This window comes from Neopsephotus bourkii, unplaced genomic scaffold (genome assembly GCF_033783945.1).
Source record: "Neopsephotus bourkii isolate Nb327-2 ecotype Australia unplaced genomic scaffold, CSIRO-AGI_Nbou_v1 NB_1825, whole genome shotgun sequence".
NCBI classification, from domain to species: Eukaryota; Metazoa; Chordata; class Aves; order Psittaciformes; family Psittacidae; genus Neopsephotus; species Neopsephotus bourkii.
In genome coordinates this window covers 410,154-428,786 of record NW_026902298.1, presented here as the reverse complement: position 1 = coordinate 428,786, position 18,633 = coordinate 410,154, and the positions used below count along the sequence as shown (strand labels likewise).

Genomic DNA, 18,633 nt, shown 5'->3' with positions numbered 1-18,633 from the left:
TGCTAAAAGGAAGATTCAGGATTCAAAAGGAGCACCTGCTGCCAGAAATGTTTATCTGGCATATAGATTACTAGAGGGAGGGAATGTGAAGATTCAGATCAGTAGGAAAGGTTTTAATGATTGCTTTTCATTAACTGCAGTGGAACTAATAAATGGGGCTCCTTGTTCCATTAAGGTAACACAAAGAAATATACAGATAGGGATGATTTATGAGGTTGCCATTCTTAAAATACCAACATAGGATGTATATCACTAAATATGGTCGACAGATATGTCACCTCAAGCTGTGATTTTATTGCATCTCTCACGTTAAATATCTTGACTCATCACAAGAGCAGTTGCAAATAGCATTGAAGGACCTCAACAGGAGGTATGTTTTACCCCTGAGACAGCACCACAGCACACGCTCCAGGCTCACCAGTCTGTTGGGCTCCTAAAAATGACCTTTAAGGATCTTAAAGCACGTTGTAAGTTCCTCTTAGTTCTTAAAGATCCTATGGGTCTGGATAAACTCAACCACTGCAAGTGGTTTCTGCTTACTTAGATCATAGACTATAGGATCATAGAATGGTTTGGGTTGGAAAGGACTTTAAGGTCATCCAGTCCCAACCCTCTGCCATGAGCAGGGAGTTGGTTTCTCTTTGCAGTTTCAGTTGTCTGATTTCACCACCTAGAAGCTGAACCTCTGAAGAGATGTCTCTTTGTCACCCTGCAAATGGCAGTGCTTCAGCAGAGGTCACACAATGGCTGTTCTGTGGAGGAGCATGGGATGAGACCATCCAGGACCCAGTTAGTCTGGGCAAATGAGACTGATAGTATTTGCATGTGTGGGTATGCCCTTTGTTCAGTAGTGTTTTCATTGTTTAATCTCGTCCAGTTGCCTTTACAACAGACAGGTGATAGTAATCCTCTTATTCATGTAACTCCTCAGTATCTCTATAAAGGTCACAGCCATTTCCATGTCTCCTTTCAGCTGCTGGCTTAATAGCTTGTCCCAGCAAGAAGGAAAGCAGGAAATATTTTGCTCTGATGAAGGATTCCAGCACCCTGCCTTAGGATAACCCTTCCATTACTGCTGCAATGATTCATGAATCTCCTTCTTTGATGTAGGACTGTATATTGCTGAGCATGGAACATTCTACACCTTTCTGTCCCAGTACCATCACTCTCATAGAGTAGGACTGGAATTGAACCCATGCCACTTGCTGGGAGCAGTCCCTCATGAGCAGGCAACACAGAGGTGACGTGGATCACTGCCTCCTGGACATCTGATGTCCTGTGGCACAGACACACTCCTCATTCAGATCAGTAACCACAGCCTGTTCCTCAGGGTTTCCCAGGTCCTGGCTGGCTGGTTATCACCCCTGAGGGAACTACAGCACATTGGCATTCTTGTATGTCCAAAGCAGAAGTAGCAGCAGTGTGAAGGAGATGACTGCATTTCTATGCAATCTATTTTGTGGCCTTCAGAAACAAATCTTAGCTTCCCTTTAGAGAGAACAGCAGTGCAGATCACCTAATGGGGACAAATAAATGAATGCCTCATGACAGCTAGCCTTTGAGTGAATTTATTATTGAATTACACTCCAGCTTTTTAAGAACAAGCTGAGCTGACAAGCTCTCTCCCTACTGCAGAAGAAAAAGAAAGACAATGATAAATTGCCCTGATGGCTAAAGGTAAAGACCTTGTCTCCTCCAAAATACCAGCAATTATATATTATTCATGTTTGGGAAGAAAAAATAATCATTGCCCATATTGAAATGAGTGTTTATGACGATAAAACAAGTAGCTAAATTAAATTCTGGATGCACAGAATGTCTTTTCACATCATTTTGATGAACAGATAACAAGTACTCTTCTGCTACTTGATCGTTCTTGTATTGATTTTGAAACCACTTACTCTTGCTGTTTGCTTTGTATTTTTAAGCCATCCTTAGTTGTCCATCACCATAAGGAGCATCACAAGCTGCAGTGGTGTCAAGTTGTTGACTTTCAAGTAGGACACCTGATATATTTGTGCCCTCCTGTGGGACAGTGTCAGGAAATTGCAAGAACAGGCTGAAGTCCTGCTCCACACAGCCTTTGATATTAAGTATTGGCACAGGTTAAAGAAAACCATGTGCGGAAATGGCATTTTTGGTAAAGAATGTAAGTAGGTGTGTTTTCTACCCCTCCTTTTTGGGACACTTATATGTATATGTAAAGAGCATGACCAGCAGGTCAAAGGAGGTGATCCTGCCCCTCTGCTCTTGTGAGACCTCACTTGGAGCATTATGTGCAGTTCTGGTGTCCTCAACATAAAAAGGACATGGAGCTGTTGGGGTGCAGAGGAGGGCCACGAGGATGAGCAGGGGCTGGAGCACCTCCTGTATGAAGATAGGCTGAGAAAGTTGGGGCTGTTCAGACTGGAGAAGAGAAGCTGCGTGGAGACCTCAGAGCAGCCTCCAGTGTCTGAAGGGGGCTACAAGGATGCTGGAGAGGGAATCTTCGTTAGTGACTTTAGTGATAGGACAAGGGGTGATGGGTTAAAACTGAGACAGAGGAAGTTTAGATTGGATATAAGGAGGAAATTCTGTACTGTAAGGGTGGTGAGGCACTGGAATGGGTTGCCCAGGGAGGTTGTGAATGCTCCATCCCTGGTGGTGTTCAAGGCCAGGTTGGACAGAGCCTTGGGTGCAATGGTTTAGTGTGAGGTGTCCCTGCCCATGGCAGGGGGTTGGAACTGGATGATCTTAAGGTCCCTTCCAACCCTGACTATGGTATGATGCTACGATTCTATATCTACTTGCTGCCATGCCCATCACATGGGCAGTTCAAAATAACCACCTGAGTTATAAAAACACATCAGAGAGCTGGAGCTGGTATCAGGCTCAAGAATAGTCTGAGTACAATAAATAGTTTGTTTTAAGGGTTGAAAAATCTAATCAGAATTAAATTTGCACATTTCTTTTATCATTACTTAGTAACAAGGTGTCTGTAAACATGTCACTCCATGTCCCTGCATCCCCACTGTGTGCCGGGCTGTACAATGTACCGTACTAATCCAGTTGGGAGGGAATCACAGTGCTGTTAGATGCTGTTAGTGCACTGTTTTGCTATAAATAAATAAATGGATGGGCTTTATTGTCAAACTGCATCAACCCCAAGGCCCATCAAACCCAAAAATGTATTTATTGTGGAGAAGGAAAAACTAAGAGAATAGGGGAAGATCTAAGTGGCTTTCAGGCCTTCAAGAAAAGTGTGATTTGCATAGAATCTCAGACTGGTTTGTATTGGAAGGGACCTTAAAGCTCATCCAGTTCCAACCCCCTGCCATGGGCAGGGACACTTTCCACTATTCCTTTTTAGTAAAGAAAGCCTACTTTAAAAACTTGCCTTTGCAGTGTACAGGGCATATATATATATACATTATTTTTTCAGCCTTTTTCTTTTGATTTTAAACTATATAATATGGCATTACATCAGGTTAAAGTGATTATAAGTTGAGCATGGAGTTATTTCTATATAATAAACTAATATGATATATGCAGCTACTTACATCCTCTTTGTGGAACATTTAGCCCCAGAACCAAACCAGTGTTCCTATCCACTTTTACTAGCTCTTTCCCATAACATAGTTGTGTAATCGTAATGTAGTTAGATGCCCCTTTCACAAGTGGCAGTAGAAGGAAATTCTGTCTACAGTCATTAGAAAAACTGGGGTCTAGTTTTTAACCAGCATTAAGAAAACCCTGGCTATTTATTACCAAGCACAAACTCTTGAATAGGATCTTCCTGATGTGATTTGGATCAGGCAAAGCCATTGATATAAATACTCCATCTTCCTGTAGCTGGGATTAAAAAGTCTCAGGTGACACTAGTGTACCCAGGGGCTCTTTTAGAGTGCAGAAGGCAAACCTCAAGCCTTCAGACCTGCCAAGCAGTAAACCAAAGCTCCTGATGAGGTAAGTACCTCCTGCATTACACAGGTGCTGACATGCACGTTTGGGTTTAGGGGTTGAACTGCAGTGTCGATGCTGATGCATTCTTTTGGAACTGGTGCATAGATATTTGGTTAATGCTTATTCAATGTTCAAGGTACACTCCTCTGAAAAAAGAGCACCCACGTGCCCATTGTTGTACATTACTCACTGATGGAGGTGTCTGCTGTGATAGCCAAGAGCTGAGTCAGTGGCTCCATTCAGTACGGGAACATCACTAGAAACTGCATGTGCTATTCGAGGGAAAGATTTGATTATTTCAGTGCTGCGTAAGGTTTCTTCAAATTAAACACAAATTCTCACTGTCAGAATGGTGTTCATATGGCACCATGGCTTTTGCTGAATCGCAAAGGGAGAGGATGAAGTTCCTAAAGGAACCCTGCAGGAAGGTCCTCTTGGAGGAGGGAGAGGTGAAGGTGGCACTTTGAGGGGGCTTTCTGCCCCAAGCTCTTTGCTGCCTCACCTCTGCAGAGGTTTCCTGACCCCAGACCACATTGGAGAGCTTGGGCACCTCTTGGCCAGCTCAGTCCAAAATCTCCTTTCCTTGTCCTGTGGAGCCAGGCTGAGAGAGCTGGGCTGGGTCAGCCTGGAGAAGAGAAGGCTCCTGAAGGGGAGACCTTAGAGCAGCTCCAGTGCCTAAAGGGGCTGCAGGGAACCTGGAGAGGGGCTTGGGACAAGGGCCTGCAGGGACAGGCCAAGGGGAATGGCTTGAACCTGCCCGAGGGGAGACTGAGCTGAGCTCTTAGGCAGAAGCTCTTCCCTGTGAGGGTGCTGAGGCGCTGGCACAGGGTGCCCAGAGAAGCTGTGGCTGCCCCATCCCTGGCAGTGTTCAAGGCCAGGTTGGACACAGGGGCTTGGAGCAAGCTGCTCCAGTGGAAGGGGTCCCTGCCTGTGGCAGGGATTGGAACTGGATGAGCTTTAAGGTCCCTTCCAACCCAAACCAGTCTGGGATTCTATGATGATTCAGTGACATTAAATTGCAGGAGAAAGTGGTGTGAGCTGATCCTGTTGGCTTTGTAATAATGCAGCAAGGTTCTGCCTTGCCAGACCAGCTTTGGGGCAGTCCCTTCTAGGTGCTGGTTGCTAAGTATGGTTTTCAACCATTTCAGTATATCAAGAGGAGTCTGTCATTTGAGTGTGACGTTTGCTTGCTAAATTGGTTAAAACCTCCTGCATAAAAAAAGCACTTTTAAAATCCCAATTATAAAATCTCTATATTTTATTGAACCATTTTTTTTCCTAATGGCTTTGGATCATTACAGAGCTATCAGAGAGCTTATATATAGTTAAAGAACTTACCCTACGATCATCCAAAAGAGAGCTCATTTTAGTATTAACCTGGTAAGAATGTCTTGATTTCCTTCTGTTTTGTTCCATTTTGCTTTCACGGTGCCTCAAATTCAATGGAAGGAATTGCTTTTATTTTGTGCCTTCTGCAGAGCTGAATTTGTGGTCACAGCTGACAAAGTAAATACCAGATGTAAAATACGATAGTAATACAAGATCTGGTAAGTTCTGCAGACGTTTTTTAGTGACATGAATACATTATTCATCTCTGAAAGTTATTGCACGATAAAGTCTTAATCTCTCATAGAAATAATGGCTATGGTATCACTTCTGACAAATTATGAAATGAGTGTAATTCAGTCTTAGCTGAGAAAATTACCTTGCACCTTCTGAGCTGTTGAATGCTTGACTTGGGTTTTACAGACCTAAAAACATACGTGCTTGATTCTGTTTCTTTGAGGTCTGGTGCAAAGCAACAAAATGTTTCTTTGGTTGTAGTGGAGTAAAGGAGCCATCAGCTTATGAAGCATTACCTAGCCAACTACTCTGTGAGTAAAAGGCTTTGCAGTAAAGCACAGCCCAACTTCATAATGCATTGCATTTGCTATAAAACTGTTCATAAATACTCTCAGCTAAATCATAGAATCATAGAATCAGCCAGGTTGGAAAAGACCTTTATCATCATCAAGTCCAACTGTTTCCCAGCATTGCCAAGCCCACCAATAAACCATGTCAATAAATAGTACAGTTGGAGCCAGTTTTACAACTCCAGAGACCAGCATCAGTGTCATTTCCTCTTCATTTCCTATTTTCTGACCAGCCCTCCTGTATCCCTTATCCTACCACCTTCCCATTATAGCTCAACTGAGAAATCTTATGATGCAAAAACAGTGAATCAATGAGGCATAGAGACCCAAGATGTTTTGGATGACAGCAGTGGCATCTCTTTCCAACAGTGGCCAGATTGCTTGGCAGATCAGAGAGGAAGACTGGGCTTTCATAAAAAGGACACCCATCAAGTAGGTGAAAAGGCTTCAGATCCTGGGAGATGTTTTCAAAGCAACAAGGGCCCGAGTCTTTCAGGAATGGAGCCAACAGGGAGAGCAATGTTCATTTGAGTATGGGGTTTCTAGAACTTGTAGGTGGTCCTCAAAAGGTATTACATTTTGTTGCTAACAGTCATGCACTAACGATTCCTTCCTTTCCTTTTGAAAGAGCTACAAGTAGCAGTCACTAATATTGTCAAGAAAGATAATGCCAAAAGAGATGTTCAGGAACTATCAGTTTGTAAGTCTTTATGGAGCAGAACAGAATCAGATGCATGAAGTGGGGAGCTTGAGGAACTGGATAACAGCAGGTCAACAAACTCTCTCATGGATACTAAAAACATCAGCTGAAGAAGATCTTCAGATGCTTTGTGACTGTCAGGTTAAACCAGATCTAAAGAGACAAGAATAAAATCTGCATCTGGAGGTGTTACTTTAAATCTTGGTTAATAAAGACTTTCCTCTTGGACTTCAAATACCGACTTCATTAGCCACATGCATAAAAGTATGCAAGCATTATGTTGCTTTTTCCCCTGTCCTTCTTCAGACAGTTGCAGGAATGGGTTTTCTTTGAAGCATTTAGTTCAGCTGGTTTTACTGTGTGTGTTGTAGGAAACCTAAAAGACTGTAGAAGGCTTCCTGCAAAAAGTTAACAGTAAGGACCATGCCTGCATAAAGAATCATCAGCATCTCCTGACCCTTCAGTGACGGGACCTTATAAATAGCTCCACTGAGTAGGTTAAACAAACACAGCAGATACTGTTTCTCATTGCAAACAATTTAGAATTGACTTTTCTTTTATTGAGCCTGGTCAGAGCTCTTATAAACTTTGCTCTTCATCATTCACTCTTTTACTCCTGCATCTCCCATTTCATCAGCTGCTCAGAAAGTTCAGTGGCAGAGTCTGTTGCAAACCGTGTCTGTAACAGCCACTCTGTAAGTCCATGCTTGAGCAATACCTTCCACTAGAGCAGCTTGCTCCAAGCCCCTGTGTCCATCCTGGCCTTGAACACTGCCAGGGATTGGGCAGCCATAACTTCCTTGGGCACCCTGTGCCAGCGCCTCAGCACCCTCACAGTAAAGAATTTCTTCCTTATCTGTAACCTGAACTTCCCCTGTTTCAGTTTGAACCCATCACCCCTTGTCCTATCGATACAGTCCCTGATGAAGAGTCCCTCTCCAGCATCCTTGTAGGCCCCATTCAGATACTGGAAGGCTGATGTGCCAAACCCTTTCAGTAACTCACTGGTGCCACTGTGCTGATGTGGGGTTCTTTCTGGGTCTGGAATTTTCATTTTCTTGTTATACACATGCCTTTCTTGTTTAACAAGGGACTCTTCAGCAGGGTCTTTTTCAGGCCTTTTCTTAATTCTTTCATTCATATGGCAGCTAAGATCAATAGGTAGGTTTCAAGTTTAAGCTTTACCTACTGGACTAAAGAAGCCTGATAAGGACTGACTCATTTCAAGGAAAGGCTTTCAAGTTTTTCAGCACACTTAAGAGGCAAGTGGGCAGAGCTATTTTACAGACAAGGTTTGAGGGAAGCACTTGCAGAAGCAATGAAGTGGAAGGTCTGTATGTTCTGCTGTTTCCTCTTCTGCTTTTGTCCTTCATCTGCCATCTCAGGCATTCTCTGTGTCCATGTGTTTGATCATGTTGCCCTTCACTTTTACCTGGCACACCACGGATTTCTCTGTCTATCCTAGTACCATCCTGCCCTGAGGTTGTTCAACATGAGACAGGGATATTCAACCCCAACTGGATGAGGTACATTTTGCTTCATCCTGTGTTGTTATCAAGCAAAAAGGCCACAGTAGCTGAAGCCATGAGATTATGTTTGTAACAAATGGGTGTATTTGTAGGCTCTTACCAGCAAAGTGTCTGAGCATAATATCACAGGGGCAATGCCATGAGAGTGTAAAAATCCCTATGCAAGGGATTAGCAGGACACAACAATTATCCTTCTAATGTCTCTGTAAGGATGAGATGTGCCTTGATTGTTATTTTACAGATGGAATACAGACACATACAGATTAGCTGACATGGCCAGTGTCCCATAGAAAGTCCACAAAGTAGAGGAAGAAACAGAAGTAAGATCATCTGATTTAATTAATAATGCTTAAATTAAATCATCTGATTTAATTAGTAATGAGTAGTAGCTTTCTAGATTTTCACTCTGTGGTGCTCTGTTGAAGTTTCATCCAGAGCAGAAGCATAAATTCCATATATATATACATTATATATATGTGTGCATATATATATGCACACCCCAATAAAATATGGAAATGGTAAGTTCAAAGAGACGCAGAGATTTATAGTGGCAAGTGAAAATATTTATTATGAATAACTTGGCTAAGGATGGCACAGCAGTCGTGACAGCCATCTCCACACATCTGAAACCTTTAAAGGAGAAGGCTTCATGAGTTATGGTGGAAATACTTTGAAATGTGTACATGCAGAAGTTCATGGGGGCGAGATTTGCCATGGTACCTATCCTCAGTCAAGGAAAGAATGTACATTTCTTGCAGCAAAAGGGGCTTAGGGTGCATGGAATGTTCTTTTCCCAGTAAAACATATTTAGTAGAAGCAGTATTTTAGTCTATTTCCCAGTGCCAAGCACAGTATCAACAGAAAACATCTCTGAATGAGAAACATTGGAAGGGCCAATGTCTAAGTTATGACACATTGAATCAGAGTCAGTATTAAAGACAAGTGTTTAATGTGCTCCCATAATGTGAAATGGCTTTTGGGGAATTTATTCCTCTGGCTTCTATTCTAAAGCTGGTTTTGTCTGCTTGAATTTCGTTGACAGCCTGTCAGACTTCCTTTGTATCTCAGCAGTGGGAATGTAGAGGCACCGGTGCACCCCTGCCTGCTTTGCCACTGTGGCCCAGATCTTACCAGGAAGACTTAATTTCATTTTCTAGGGAATAAAGACTGACTTCACAAAGTGATGGTGTAAAATTGCCTGATAAGCCATATGCGGTGTTCTAGACAGCATTTCGGCAATGGTTTGGTCTTTTAAGGGAGCTTTTATGGAAGAAATTGAAAGGAAAGAAAAGAAAATCTAATTAAAGAAGAGGGAAAAAACAAACTGCTTTTCATTTTAAAGCAAGAATCCACACAACCTTATGTAAGAACAGAGAGGGAAACAAAACCAAACCTAAAAAAGGCCAAAAATGGAAGCAATAGAGGGAATCTGTTAATAATTCAATGGGAAGATGAGGCTCCAGCTACAAGAAATTCAGTTCAAGTGCAGAAAACACTGAACTGGCAGGGCTGGACTGATGGAATAAATCTCTTCTATCAACATGAGAGCTAATTTCATGTAAATGTATTGGGATCTGAGCATCTTAGCAGCACCACTTCACTTGTTTGTAGTGTAATTGCATTTAGACCAAGGTCTTCTGAAGGAAATGCCTGACTAAATTAGCATTAACCAGGTTCCTGGGGGGCTTGGTGCATTGTGGATAGTCGATCTTGCCTCCAGAAAGGACACGTTGATACTGGAGCAACCAGCTGCTTCCAGCTCACTGTGTTAACTGCGTTTTCCCAAATGGAGCAACTTTTGACACCCAGGGAAGGAGGAGGTTTGAGGCTCTAATCAGAGAGCGTGGTTTGCCTCCAGTTTCCACCCCACCTGCTTTTAACTGAATTCAGATCCGCGCATGTTGCTCCATCTTTGTTTTATCACTGTGGTTTGGGAGAGATGTCCCCTTTGCGGGAGCAGCTTTCCTTACAGCATGTAAATAAAGCTATTGTTATAGTCCTCGTGGGAATGCTGGATGCAGCTGGGCTTGTTTCTCTAAGAAGAGATGCCAGTGTCCTCTGAGCTAGGGAGCATGTAGATGTGCTAATGCAGTTGGAGCACAGTGCTGTGAAGCATCGTCTAGAATGGGAACTGAGTCTCCTCCTGGAAGGTGGGAATTCAAATGTACTTGTTGCAGCTGCCAAGGCAAGAGGAAGCTCTTTCTTTGTCCATGTTGTGCTGGTGATTGTTGTTGTAGAAATAGTTGTCTGTGATATGTAATAGACCAGATGCTTGCTGATACAAAGCACATTCTTCCATTAACGTGAGCTGAGGATCTAGGCCAATGTACTTGTAGTATTGCTTAGAAGTTTGCAACTGCTTGAACATGTGTTCTGTGTAGGACAGCAGGAGAGACACCTGCAACATGTTGTGTTTCTTTCCTTTGCTTGTTTTTAACTCTTGGAAGGAGAAAATACCAGGTGGAAGTGTTCCTTTTGGGTTCACAAACATGTATGATCTGGTCTCCCAAGTATTCTAAAGCATTCATAGTCCCAGTGTTGGCTTGAATATGCTGTCAGTCATCCAGAATACCATGTCCCTCCTGCCTGAGACTTAGTCGTCAAGGAACAACCTGTTTCTTGTGATTCCTTGTCTTTCACAAATACGCAGCTATTTGATGAGGAGCTGAGAGAAAGCAGTTTCCAACCCTTCCTCAGGTCTCTCTAAGGATGGAAAAGGATATAGAATCATAGAAAGAATCCCATAATGATTAGGGTTGGAAAGGACCTTAAAGCTCATCCAGTTCAAGCCACGGGCAGGGACAACTTCCACTAGATCAGGTTGCTCCAAGTCCCTTCATAAGGAACTGTAGTGATAGGACAAGGAACGGGTTCAAGCTTTAAAAGGGGATATCTAGATTAGATGTAAAGAAGCTCTTCCCTGTGAGGGTGCTGAGGCGCTGGCACAGGGTGCCCAGAGAAGCTGTGGCTGCCCCATCCCTGGCAGTGTTCAAGGCCAGGTTGGACACAGGGGCTTGGAGCAAGCTGCTCCAGTGGAAGGTGTCCCTGCCTGTGGCAGGGGTTGAAACTGGATGAGCTTTAAGGTCCCTTCCAACCCAAACCAGTCCAGGATTCTATAACTGTATGGATCCAGTTATGATTTAGATTGCTCTCACATTCTGGTAATGCTTTGAGTAGTTTTGTTAATATTGGAGCTCCCTGCTTAGATCAGTAGGAGTTTTGTTTAAGACACCCTGACAAATGGTTTCCTGTGCTGTGGAATATACAAATACTATTAAACAAAAATTAAGCTTATTCTCCTTGTGTTATACAATATTAAGTTTTTAGGTGGTGTGTAAGAAAATCACTTGATCTTTCCGTGGTGATCCGTGTTTGTGAAACCAGCTTTACACACCACTGCAGATACCATCCTCGGTGAAGCAGTAAAGTGACATTTCTCACTTCAAGCAGGTAGACAGCGTGTGCAGGTGGGATGATTTACTCTAGCTGAGATCTGGTCCTGCACCTGTAGAAACATTGGCTTTCAATCCCTGCTCTCCAGCAGGACAGCAGTGAGGAGAATCATTCACTGGCTCCTGTTGGCACACTGACACCACAATTTGATGGTATTGCTCAGAGAAATAGTTACCTTCAGCTAAAAACTGGGTTCAGATGCTCTCCTGGGCATGTAATGCTTTGTCTTTGTAGGAAGCTCCTGAAGTAGCAATGACTTAGAGCTCTGGAAACAGCCTTTGGAATAAGAACCTAGGAAATCTATCTTTGGCTTTACTGTAGATTTCCTGACTGACCTTGGACAACTGAAAATCACTGTGCTTTATTTCCTCTCTCTGTAGAATACCTATCTTGCAGTATTCATCAATGTTTGTAAAGGTCCTTGGAACCCTTAGATAAAAGAGCACATTACAGAGCATAGAGTAATTGGAGTAGTTGGAGCCCATAAAACAGTGCAATCTACCAAACTTGGGAAGAAAAAGCCCTTCCTGTCAGCATTCCCCAAGCAGTTCATAGGAAGCTGTCTGAACCTAGCAAATGATCTGTCGTGGTTTTCCCAAGTGTGGAAGAAATGAGCTGTCAAGCCTTGGTCAGGATGCTCCTGTGGCTTTTGTGCCTTCAATATATCCATGAAGTTCTTGGTAGGTTTCTATTCTCTTGGGTTTTAAAAGTGCTTTGCCTTTAATTAGGGCAATATTGTCAAGAAACTTGGTTGGTTGTAGCAAACTCCAGTGTCATGTTGTGACTCCTACAGAAGTCCAGAGTTAATGAAGTGTGTGCTGCAGCAGTTGCTTTTAAAGAGTAGAGTAAAAATTAACTTCATTTTAGGTATTGAATGTTCATACATAACTCCTAATGGTCTCCAAAAGCAGCATCCCACCATCAAGAGGTACAGCGTGTCTCCCAGCTTTCCAGGGCATAAAGGCCTGGGCTTTCTAATCCATAGGAATTTCCAGCCATAAAAGTAGAGGAAAACCCGACTTTGCCAAAAAACTTAGTATTTATCATCATTTTTCTTCTTGCAGACACGCATGTGTGATTCGAGGCCAGGTGATGACGGCAGATGGGACCCCTCTGGTTGGAGTGAACATCAGCTTTGTCAACAATCCTCTGTTTGGATACACAATCAGCAGACAAGACGGCAGGTATGATGTCTTTATAGGATTTACAGTGTTCAAGCACCAGTTACAGCATTATTATCATCACCACTGAAGAGAAACTCCTTCCAAGAGCACATTTATTGCTGATGCCTTTTGAAGATGTCAATGCATTATTGTTACTGGGCTGGCAACTGGTCACAAATGGTGTTCCTGGTGTTCCTTGAACCTCGGGGTTCAATCTAGGACCTGTTCAATGTGTTCATGAAAGATCTGGATGCAGCAGTCGAATGCACCATCAGCACCATTGCTGATGATATCAAACTGGAGGTGCTGTTGCCTCTCTTGAGGGACAAGAGGCCTTGCAGAGGGATCTGGGTAGATTGGAGCATTGGACTGTGGCTAATGGGATTACATTAACAAGTCAAAAGGCCAGATTCTGCACCTACAATGGAATAACAGCAGACACAAGTATAAACTGGGAGGGGAATGGCCAGATAGCAGAAGTGCAGGAAGGGATCTGAGGATGCTGGTCAGCAGCAGGCTCTATAGGATCCAGCAGTGTGCCTTGGTAGCCAAGAGGGCAAACCACATCCTGGGGTGCATCAAGCACGGCTTAACCAAGTGGTCAAAAGAGGGGATTTTCCCACTGTATTCAGCACTGGTGTGGCCTCACGTTGAGCACTGTGTGCAGTTCTGGGACCCACCATTTAAGAAGGATGTGAAGGTCCATGAATGCATCCAGAGGAGGGCAACAAAGCTGGTGAAAGGACTGGCAGGAATGTCCTATGGGGAGTGGTTGAAGACTTTGGGTTTGTCTAGGTTGGAGAAATGGGGACTGAGGGGTGACCTCATTGCTCTCACAGCCTCCTGAAGAGGGGAAGTGGAGAGAGAGCTGCTGATCCCTGGTATCCAGTGATAGGAAGTGTTGTAATGATATAAAGCTGCTCCAGAGGATGGTTTAGACTGGACAGAAGGAAACATTTCTTCACCAAGAGTGTAGTCAAACACTGGAAGAGGTTTCCTAGAGAGGTAGTTGATGCTCTAAACCTGTCTGTTTAAGAGGTATTTAGACTTAATAACATGTTTTAACTGGGTCAGCCCTGAATTGGTCAGATCATTATAGGTCCCTTCCAACTGAAACAGCCATTATTATTATTATTATTATTATTATTATTATTATTAACCTTGTGATAACACCAAACATCTTTAGCCAACAAATGGGCAATGCAGTGCCTATACACATAAAGAAAAGATGTCTCCTGCTCCCAACAGCTCTATTCCTGCTAATTCATGTTGAAATGATTAGGAAGAAGTCATTAAGATTACGGTTGTGTTGGAGGCAAGTGCTTAAAATCTGAGCAATCACGTTCAACCAAAACAAAAGCATTGCAAATTGGGAATGTCTTTCATCTTATCTTTTGTCTGTCAGTGCTAATTGGGTCCCTTTCTTTTAAGAACAAAAGCTGGAACATAAGGGGATCCAGCTGCACGTGCTCTATGCATTCACTACGAACCACCAGCACTTGAGAGAGGACTTAGATGTTAGCACCTCTCTGATCCGTGGCAGGGGGTTGGAACTGGATGATCTTAAGGTCCTTTCCAACCCAAACCAGTCTGGGATTCTGTGGTTCTGTGACTTTCGTTAAAGGTTTGATTTGGCCAAAGATGATAGAATTATAATGAAAGAGAGGAACATATGCTAGTAATGTGTGCTTAATGCTGCCTTGTTCATGCTCAGGGGTGTTTGAACCTACTGATGGTGACTGGGAGGATTTCCGAGTGATGCTCCACCTCTGGGATGACATGACAGTGAAATCCGGGTAATAAAGAGTCATCCCAGGAAAACTAGTGATCTCCTTTGGAAAAGGTTGCCTCTTTGCTTTGCAGTTGTGCTGTGCCTAGCACAGAGGGGCTTTATCTAAAACATACAAGTAAGCCAAACACGGACAGGGCAGGGAGGCGAGCGCTGATGTCCAAGCTCCAGGCCTTTCTAATAGATGAAAAACAATTTCTTTCTAGTTCCTGGGTGGCGAAAGGCAAATCCCCCCTACTGCATCTGTCTCTGCATCCTCAACATAAGAAGGATGTGGAGTAGTTGGAGTGATTCCAGAGGAGGCCATGGAGACGCTGCGAGGGCTGGAGCAGCTCTGCTCTGGAGCCAGGCTCAGAGAGCTGGGCTGGGGCAGCCTGGAGAAGAGAAGACTCCTAAAGGGGAGACCTTAGGGCAGCTTCAGTGCCTAAAGGGGCTGCAGGAAAAGTGGAGAGGGGCTTGGGACAAGGGCCTGTAGGGACAGGCCAAGGGGAATGGCTTGAACCTGCCCGAGGGGAGACTGAGATGAGCTCTTAGGCAGAAGCTCTTCCCTGTGAGAGTGCTGAGGCGCTGGCACAGGGTGCCCAGAGAAGCTGTGGCTGCCCCATCCCTGGCAGTGTTCAAGGCCAGGTTGGACACAGGGGCTTGGAGCAAGCTGCTCTAGTGGAAGGGGTCCCTGCCTGTGGCAGGGGTTGGAACTGAATGAGCTTTAGGGTCCCTTCCAACACAAACCAGTTCAGGATTCTATGATTCTATATTCTACTGGCAGTTCAAACTAGGGATGTTTCTTTCACGCCATGTCCTTCACAGCCTCCAGCTGAGCAGGGCAGGAAGAGATGCAGCTGGAGCAGCTGTATGCTCCACCCATCTTCAGTGGACCTCTGGTTCCTCACGGCTGGCTGCCAGCCTCAGGAGTGAAATTAGTTTCAAGGAGCTGCAGTTTGCTGGCTCAGTCGCTGACAGCCACTGAGCTCCGAATGACGAACATGACCGATATCAGCTGTCTTAGAGCAGGGAGTCTGGAACACAGAGGGATTCATCCTAAAGCTGGGATTTCTGTCAGCAGCTGCCGGCGGTCAGTGTAAGCCCAGACTGCATGGTGTCAGCTCACTTTATTCACCTTCCTTTCCAACCAGTCTGCTTCTGCAGAGCCCTTGTGCACATCTGGTACATGACCAGTGTCCAACGCATTGTGCCTTTGCAGTGCTGAGTCTCTGGCATCATTACCTCCACAGTACGCAGTGTACTTTGGAGGTAATAAATGGACAAGTGAAAGCCTTTCTCTTAAAGAACACCAAAATCCAGGTCTTCTAAATATTGCCTTCAAGTATTTAAGAGCATTCACACTAAAACTGTCAGGGCAGAAAAGGATGTCGACATCCCTCCTTTCTAATCCTGCTGATGTAGCGAGGAGCATTAGATGCATCTCTTAACCTTCCTAGGCAAGCCAACCAGCCTGTGAAAGGGAGATAACACTCGTCTTCCTTACTGATTGTTACAGCCTTTATTAAATACTATTTGTAAAGCACTTTCAAAATCAACTAAAGAATTATTGCTATTCCAGTGACTATTGTGCTCTATTCAGAAAATTAATTGAAACCCATCAAAACGCGAGACTTCTCATCAGATTTTGCATAGTGAAGTTTTCATGTGATGGAGTCACTTTGTTTTAAGAAGGGGATGCTCTTAAGCAAGAAGGAGTTTCACCTGAGCTACAGCAGCAGGCTCCATGCATCCCCAGTCCATACCAGTGCACAGCCACCCGGATCATAGAATCATAGAATAGTTAGGGTTGGAAAGGACCTTAAGATCATCAAGTTCCAACCCCTCTGCCATGGTCCTATTTAAGTCATATTACTTAGTCTGAGCTTTGATAACTTCAAGGCTTGCACATGATTTTAGCCTAATTACCAGGACACAGCCTTTTGTCAGATTAACAAGGCATGAAGGTAAAATGACAACTCTTAAACCACTATTTTATGCATCTCTCTGTAAAGCAAAGTTAATCGATGGATCAAAGTATCCATACTGGATTATAAACCCTATTTTTCACATAAAGCTTCAAATTTTATGAAATTTGAATCAAATTTGATTTCAATTTGTAGTTTATAAAGGCTGCAAGTCCTCAGTCTCCCATGGCTGAAGGCACAGTGTTTGTAACAGCAGGAAAGTCTCCAGACTCTTTCAGTGTGGTGTATCTGCCATTGCATGCTGCAACTCAGACCAAAACCATGAGCTCTCCGAGCCAAGGAGATGAGAAAGGGTTACGCTTTCCTGTGGGGTGTTTTTCTTTGAGCCTGCTTGGTCAATAAAGACAGAATCTCATTCTTTGGCCTGTCTCTCCAGAGTCTTTTAAACAAAACAGACCAATATGACTGTACAACAAGTGTGATTTGTTTCCAGAGCGATAAAAAAGACATCAGAGATCGGCAGCAAAACCAGAAATGAAATTATCTCATTCCTTCAATCCCAAGATGCTCTCGTTAAATCGAATTGCACTAAAGGAAGCTGGGAGGAAGGTGTTTTCAGTTTGGGGCTTTCTGTTGGGTTTGGGGTTTAGGCTTTCCTTCAGTTCATCAAGGTAACTTCAAAGCTTCGCCCTGTCACTCTGGAACAACAGGCTCATAACAACAGACACTGCTTAAAAAATCACTGCCCTGTGTCTGTTTTCACAGCTGCTGGAGCCTGATGTGGAGGTGGTGCTTTCCCTTCTGCATCCTGCTCTGGGGATGCAGGAGATGCAAGGTCATTTCCCCCCCAGGAAGGTTCCCATCCCTGCCCCAGGCTCTACAGAGCCAAGAACCTCTCATGAAGGAGGCAAAGGGAGGCATTTCCAGATAAAAAACCCTCTTCCCACTTGCCTAAAGACTTGTTGAGCATCATTTGTACTGCTTGTTTCTTCCCTCCCGTTGCCCCTTTCAGTGCCCGGATTCCTGCAGAGCAAGCTTCTCCCTCCCAGCTGAAGGCTTTGCCAAATGCTAATTGACTGTTAAAAATGTTCTCATCAAAGTACAAATGCTGAGCAGCTTTGCTGGCAAGGACCGGCACGTTCCTCCATCAGGCTGCTGCGAGCCAAGCTCCATAGGTCTGGGAAGCTGATGCCCCCACTTGAGTGATAGAATAAACATGTCTTTAGCTTTTTCCAATGCTTTCCACTCCCTCCCATGGACTCCATTTCACATTGTTTCCTGAATAACTTGCTTTTCATTGTTACATTTACTAAACGGTTCTTCAGTCTCTCAGCCATCAAAAAATAGCTTGCTCTTGTATGATTGTTTGACAGATTTTGGGTTTGAGAAACGGTTCAGACCCCTTGTTGTTCCTTTGGGATTTTTGCAGCCTATCTAAAAGCTTCATAATTCATTTAAAAATGACTGTAAATGCTTTTTTCAGCTTCTTTCATACCTTGTGATTGCAAGGTGCATTGGGTCTGGCTTGGGGCACTTTCAGATGCTTTCAGATCCTAGTTCCTATGCACAGAGAGGTACTTAAGAGCACGAGGAGCTCTGCTGAAGCCAGCAAGCCTGTTCACATGCTTCAAAGCTGTGTGACTGTCATACATTAGCGCCAAGCATCGAAAGTGAGAAGCAAGGATGGGAAAACTTTCTTTGCCTGAAACACGCTTTTGGCATTGCCACTGAATAGATACTGAGAGGGAAAACAAAGAAAACAGGGAGATCTTCACATTGTGGTGAAATCCCTTCCTTTCTCCCTTTCCTTTTTGAGTCTATACATACTAGATGCATCTTGTAATTCAGACAATCTCCATCTCTGGCAAGATGTGGAGTTTGAATGCAAAATGAAGCAAAAGCCCTAACCCTTATCCCAACATCTTTACATCCAAGGGATGAGTATTTTCCTTATCAGGGTAGCATCCTTTCACAACATGCTGGAGCTCTGCCGTAATATTGTCCAACACTAGCACCAGCAGAAAAGCCCTTTTGGCTGGAGGTAGCATAGGGTGAAGTTGCAGACCACGGGCAGTGAATTATCTTGCCCTGTTCTCATTGCTTAAGAGTCACAAAAGGCAACACTGAGTGCTATGGTACAGAGGCGGCCTGCATGTTGTTCCTTTCTTTCCCGTGCCTGCTACACTGAGCTTAGTCCATGCCTGGGTTCCACATGTTCCCTGGGTTGCATTAGGTAT

The 18,633-nt window shown here is 43.9% G+C and overlaps 1 protein-coding gene across 12 annotated transcripts in view; it reads left to right on the top strand.

The window, feature by feature from the left end:
• The window catches only part of TENM4 (teneurin transmembrane protein 4), a 755,206-nt gene that overhangs the window by 657,587 nt on the left and 78,986 nt on the right, over nt 1–18,633 (top strand). For all 12 annotated transcript variants that reach the window (XM_061343269.1, XM_061343268.1, XM_061343271.1 and 9 more), the window contains one exon: nt 12,602–12,721. In XM_061343269.1, coding sequence (XP_061199253.1) covers nt 12,602–12,721 — 120 coding nt within the window. The remainder of the gene's footprint in view (nt 1–12,601; nt 12,722–18,633) is intronic.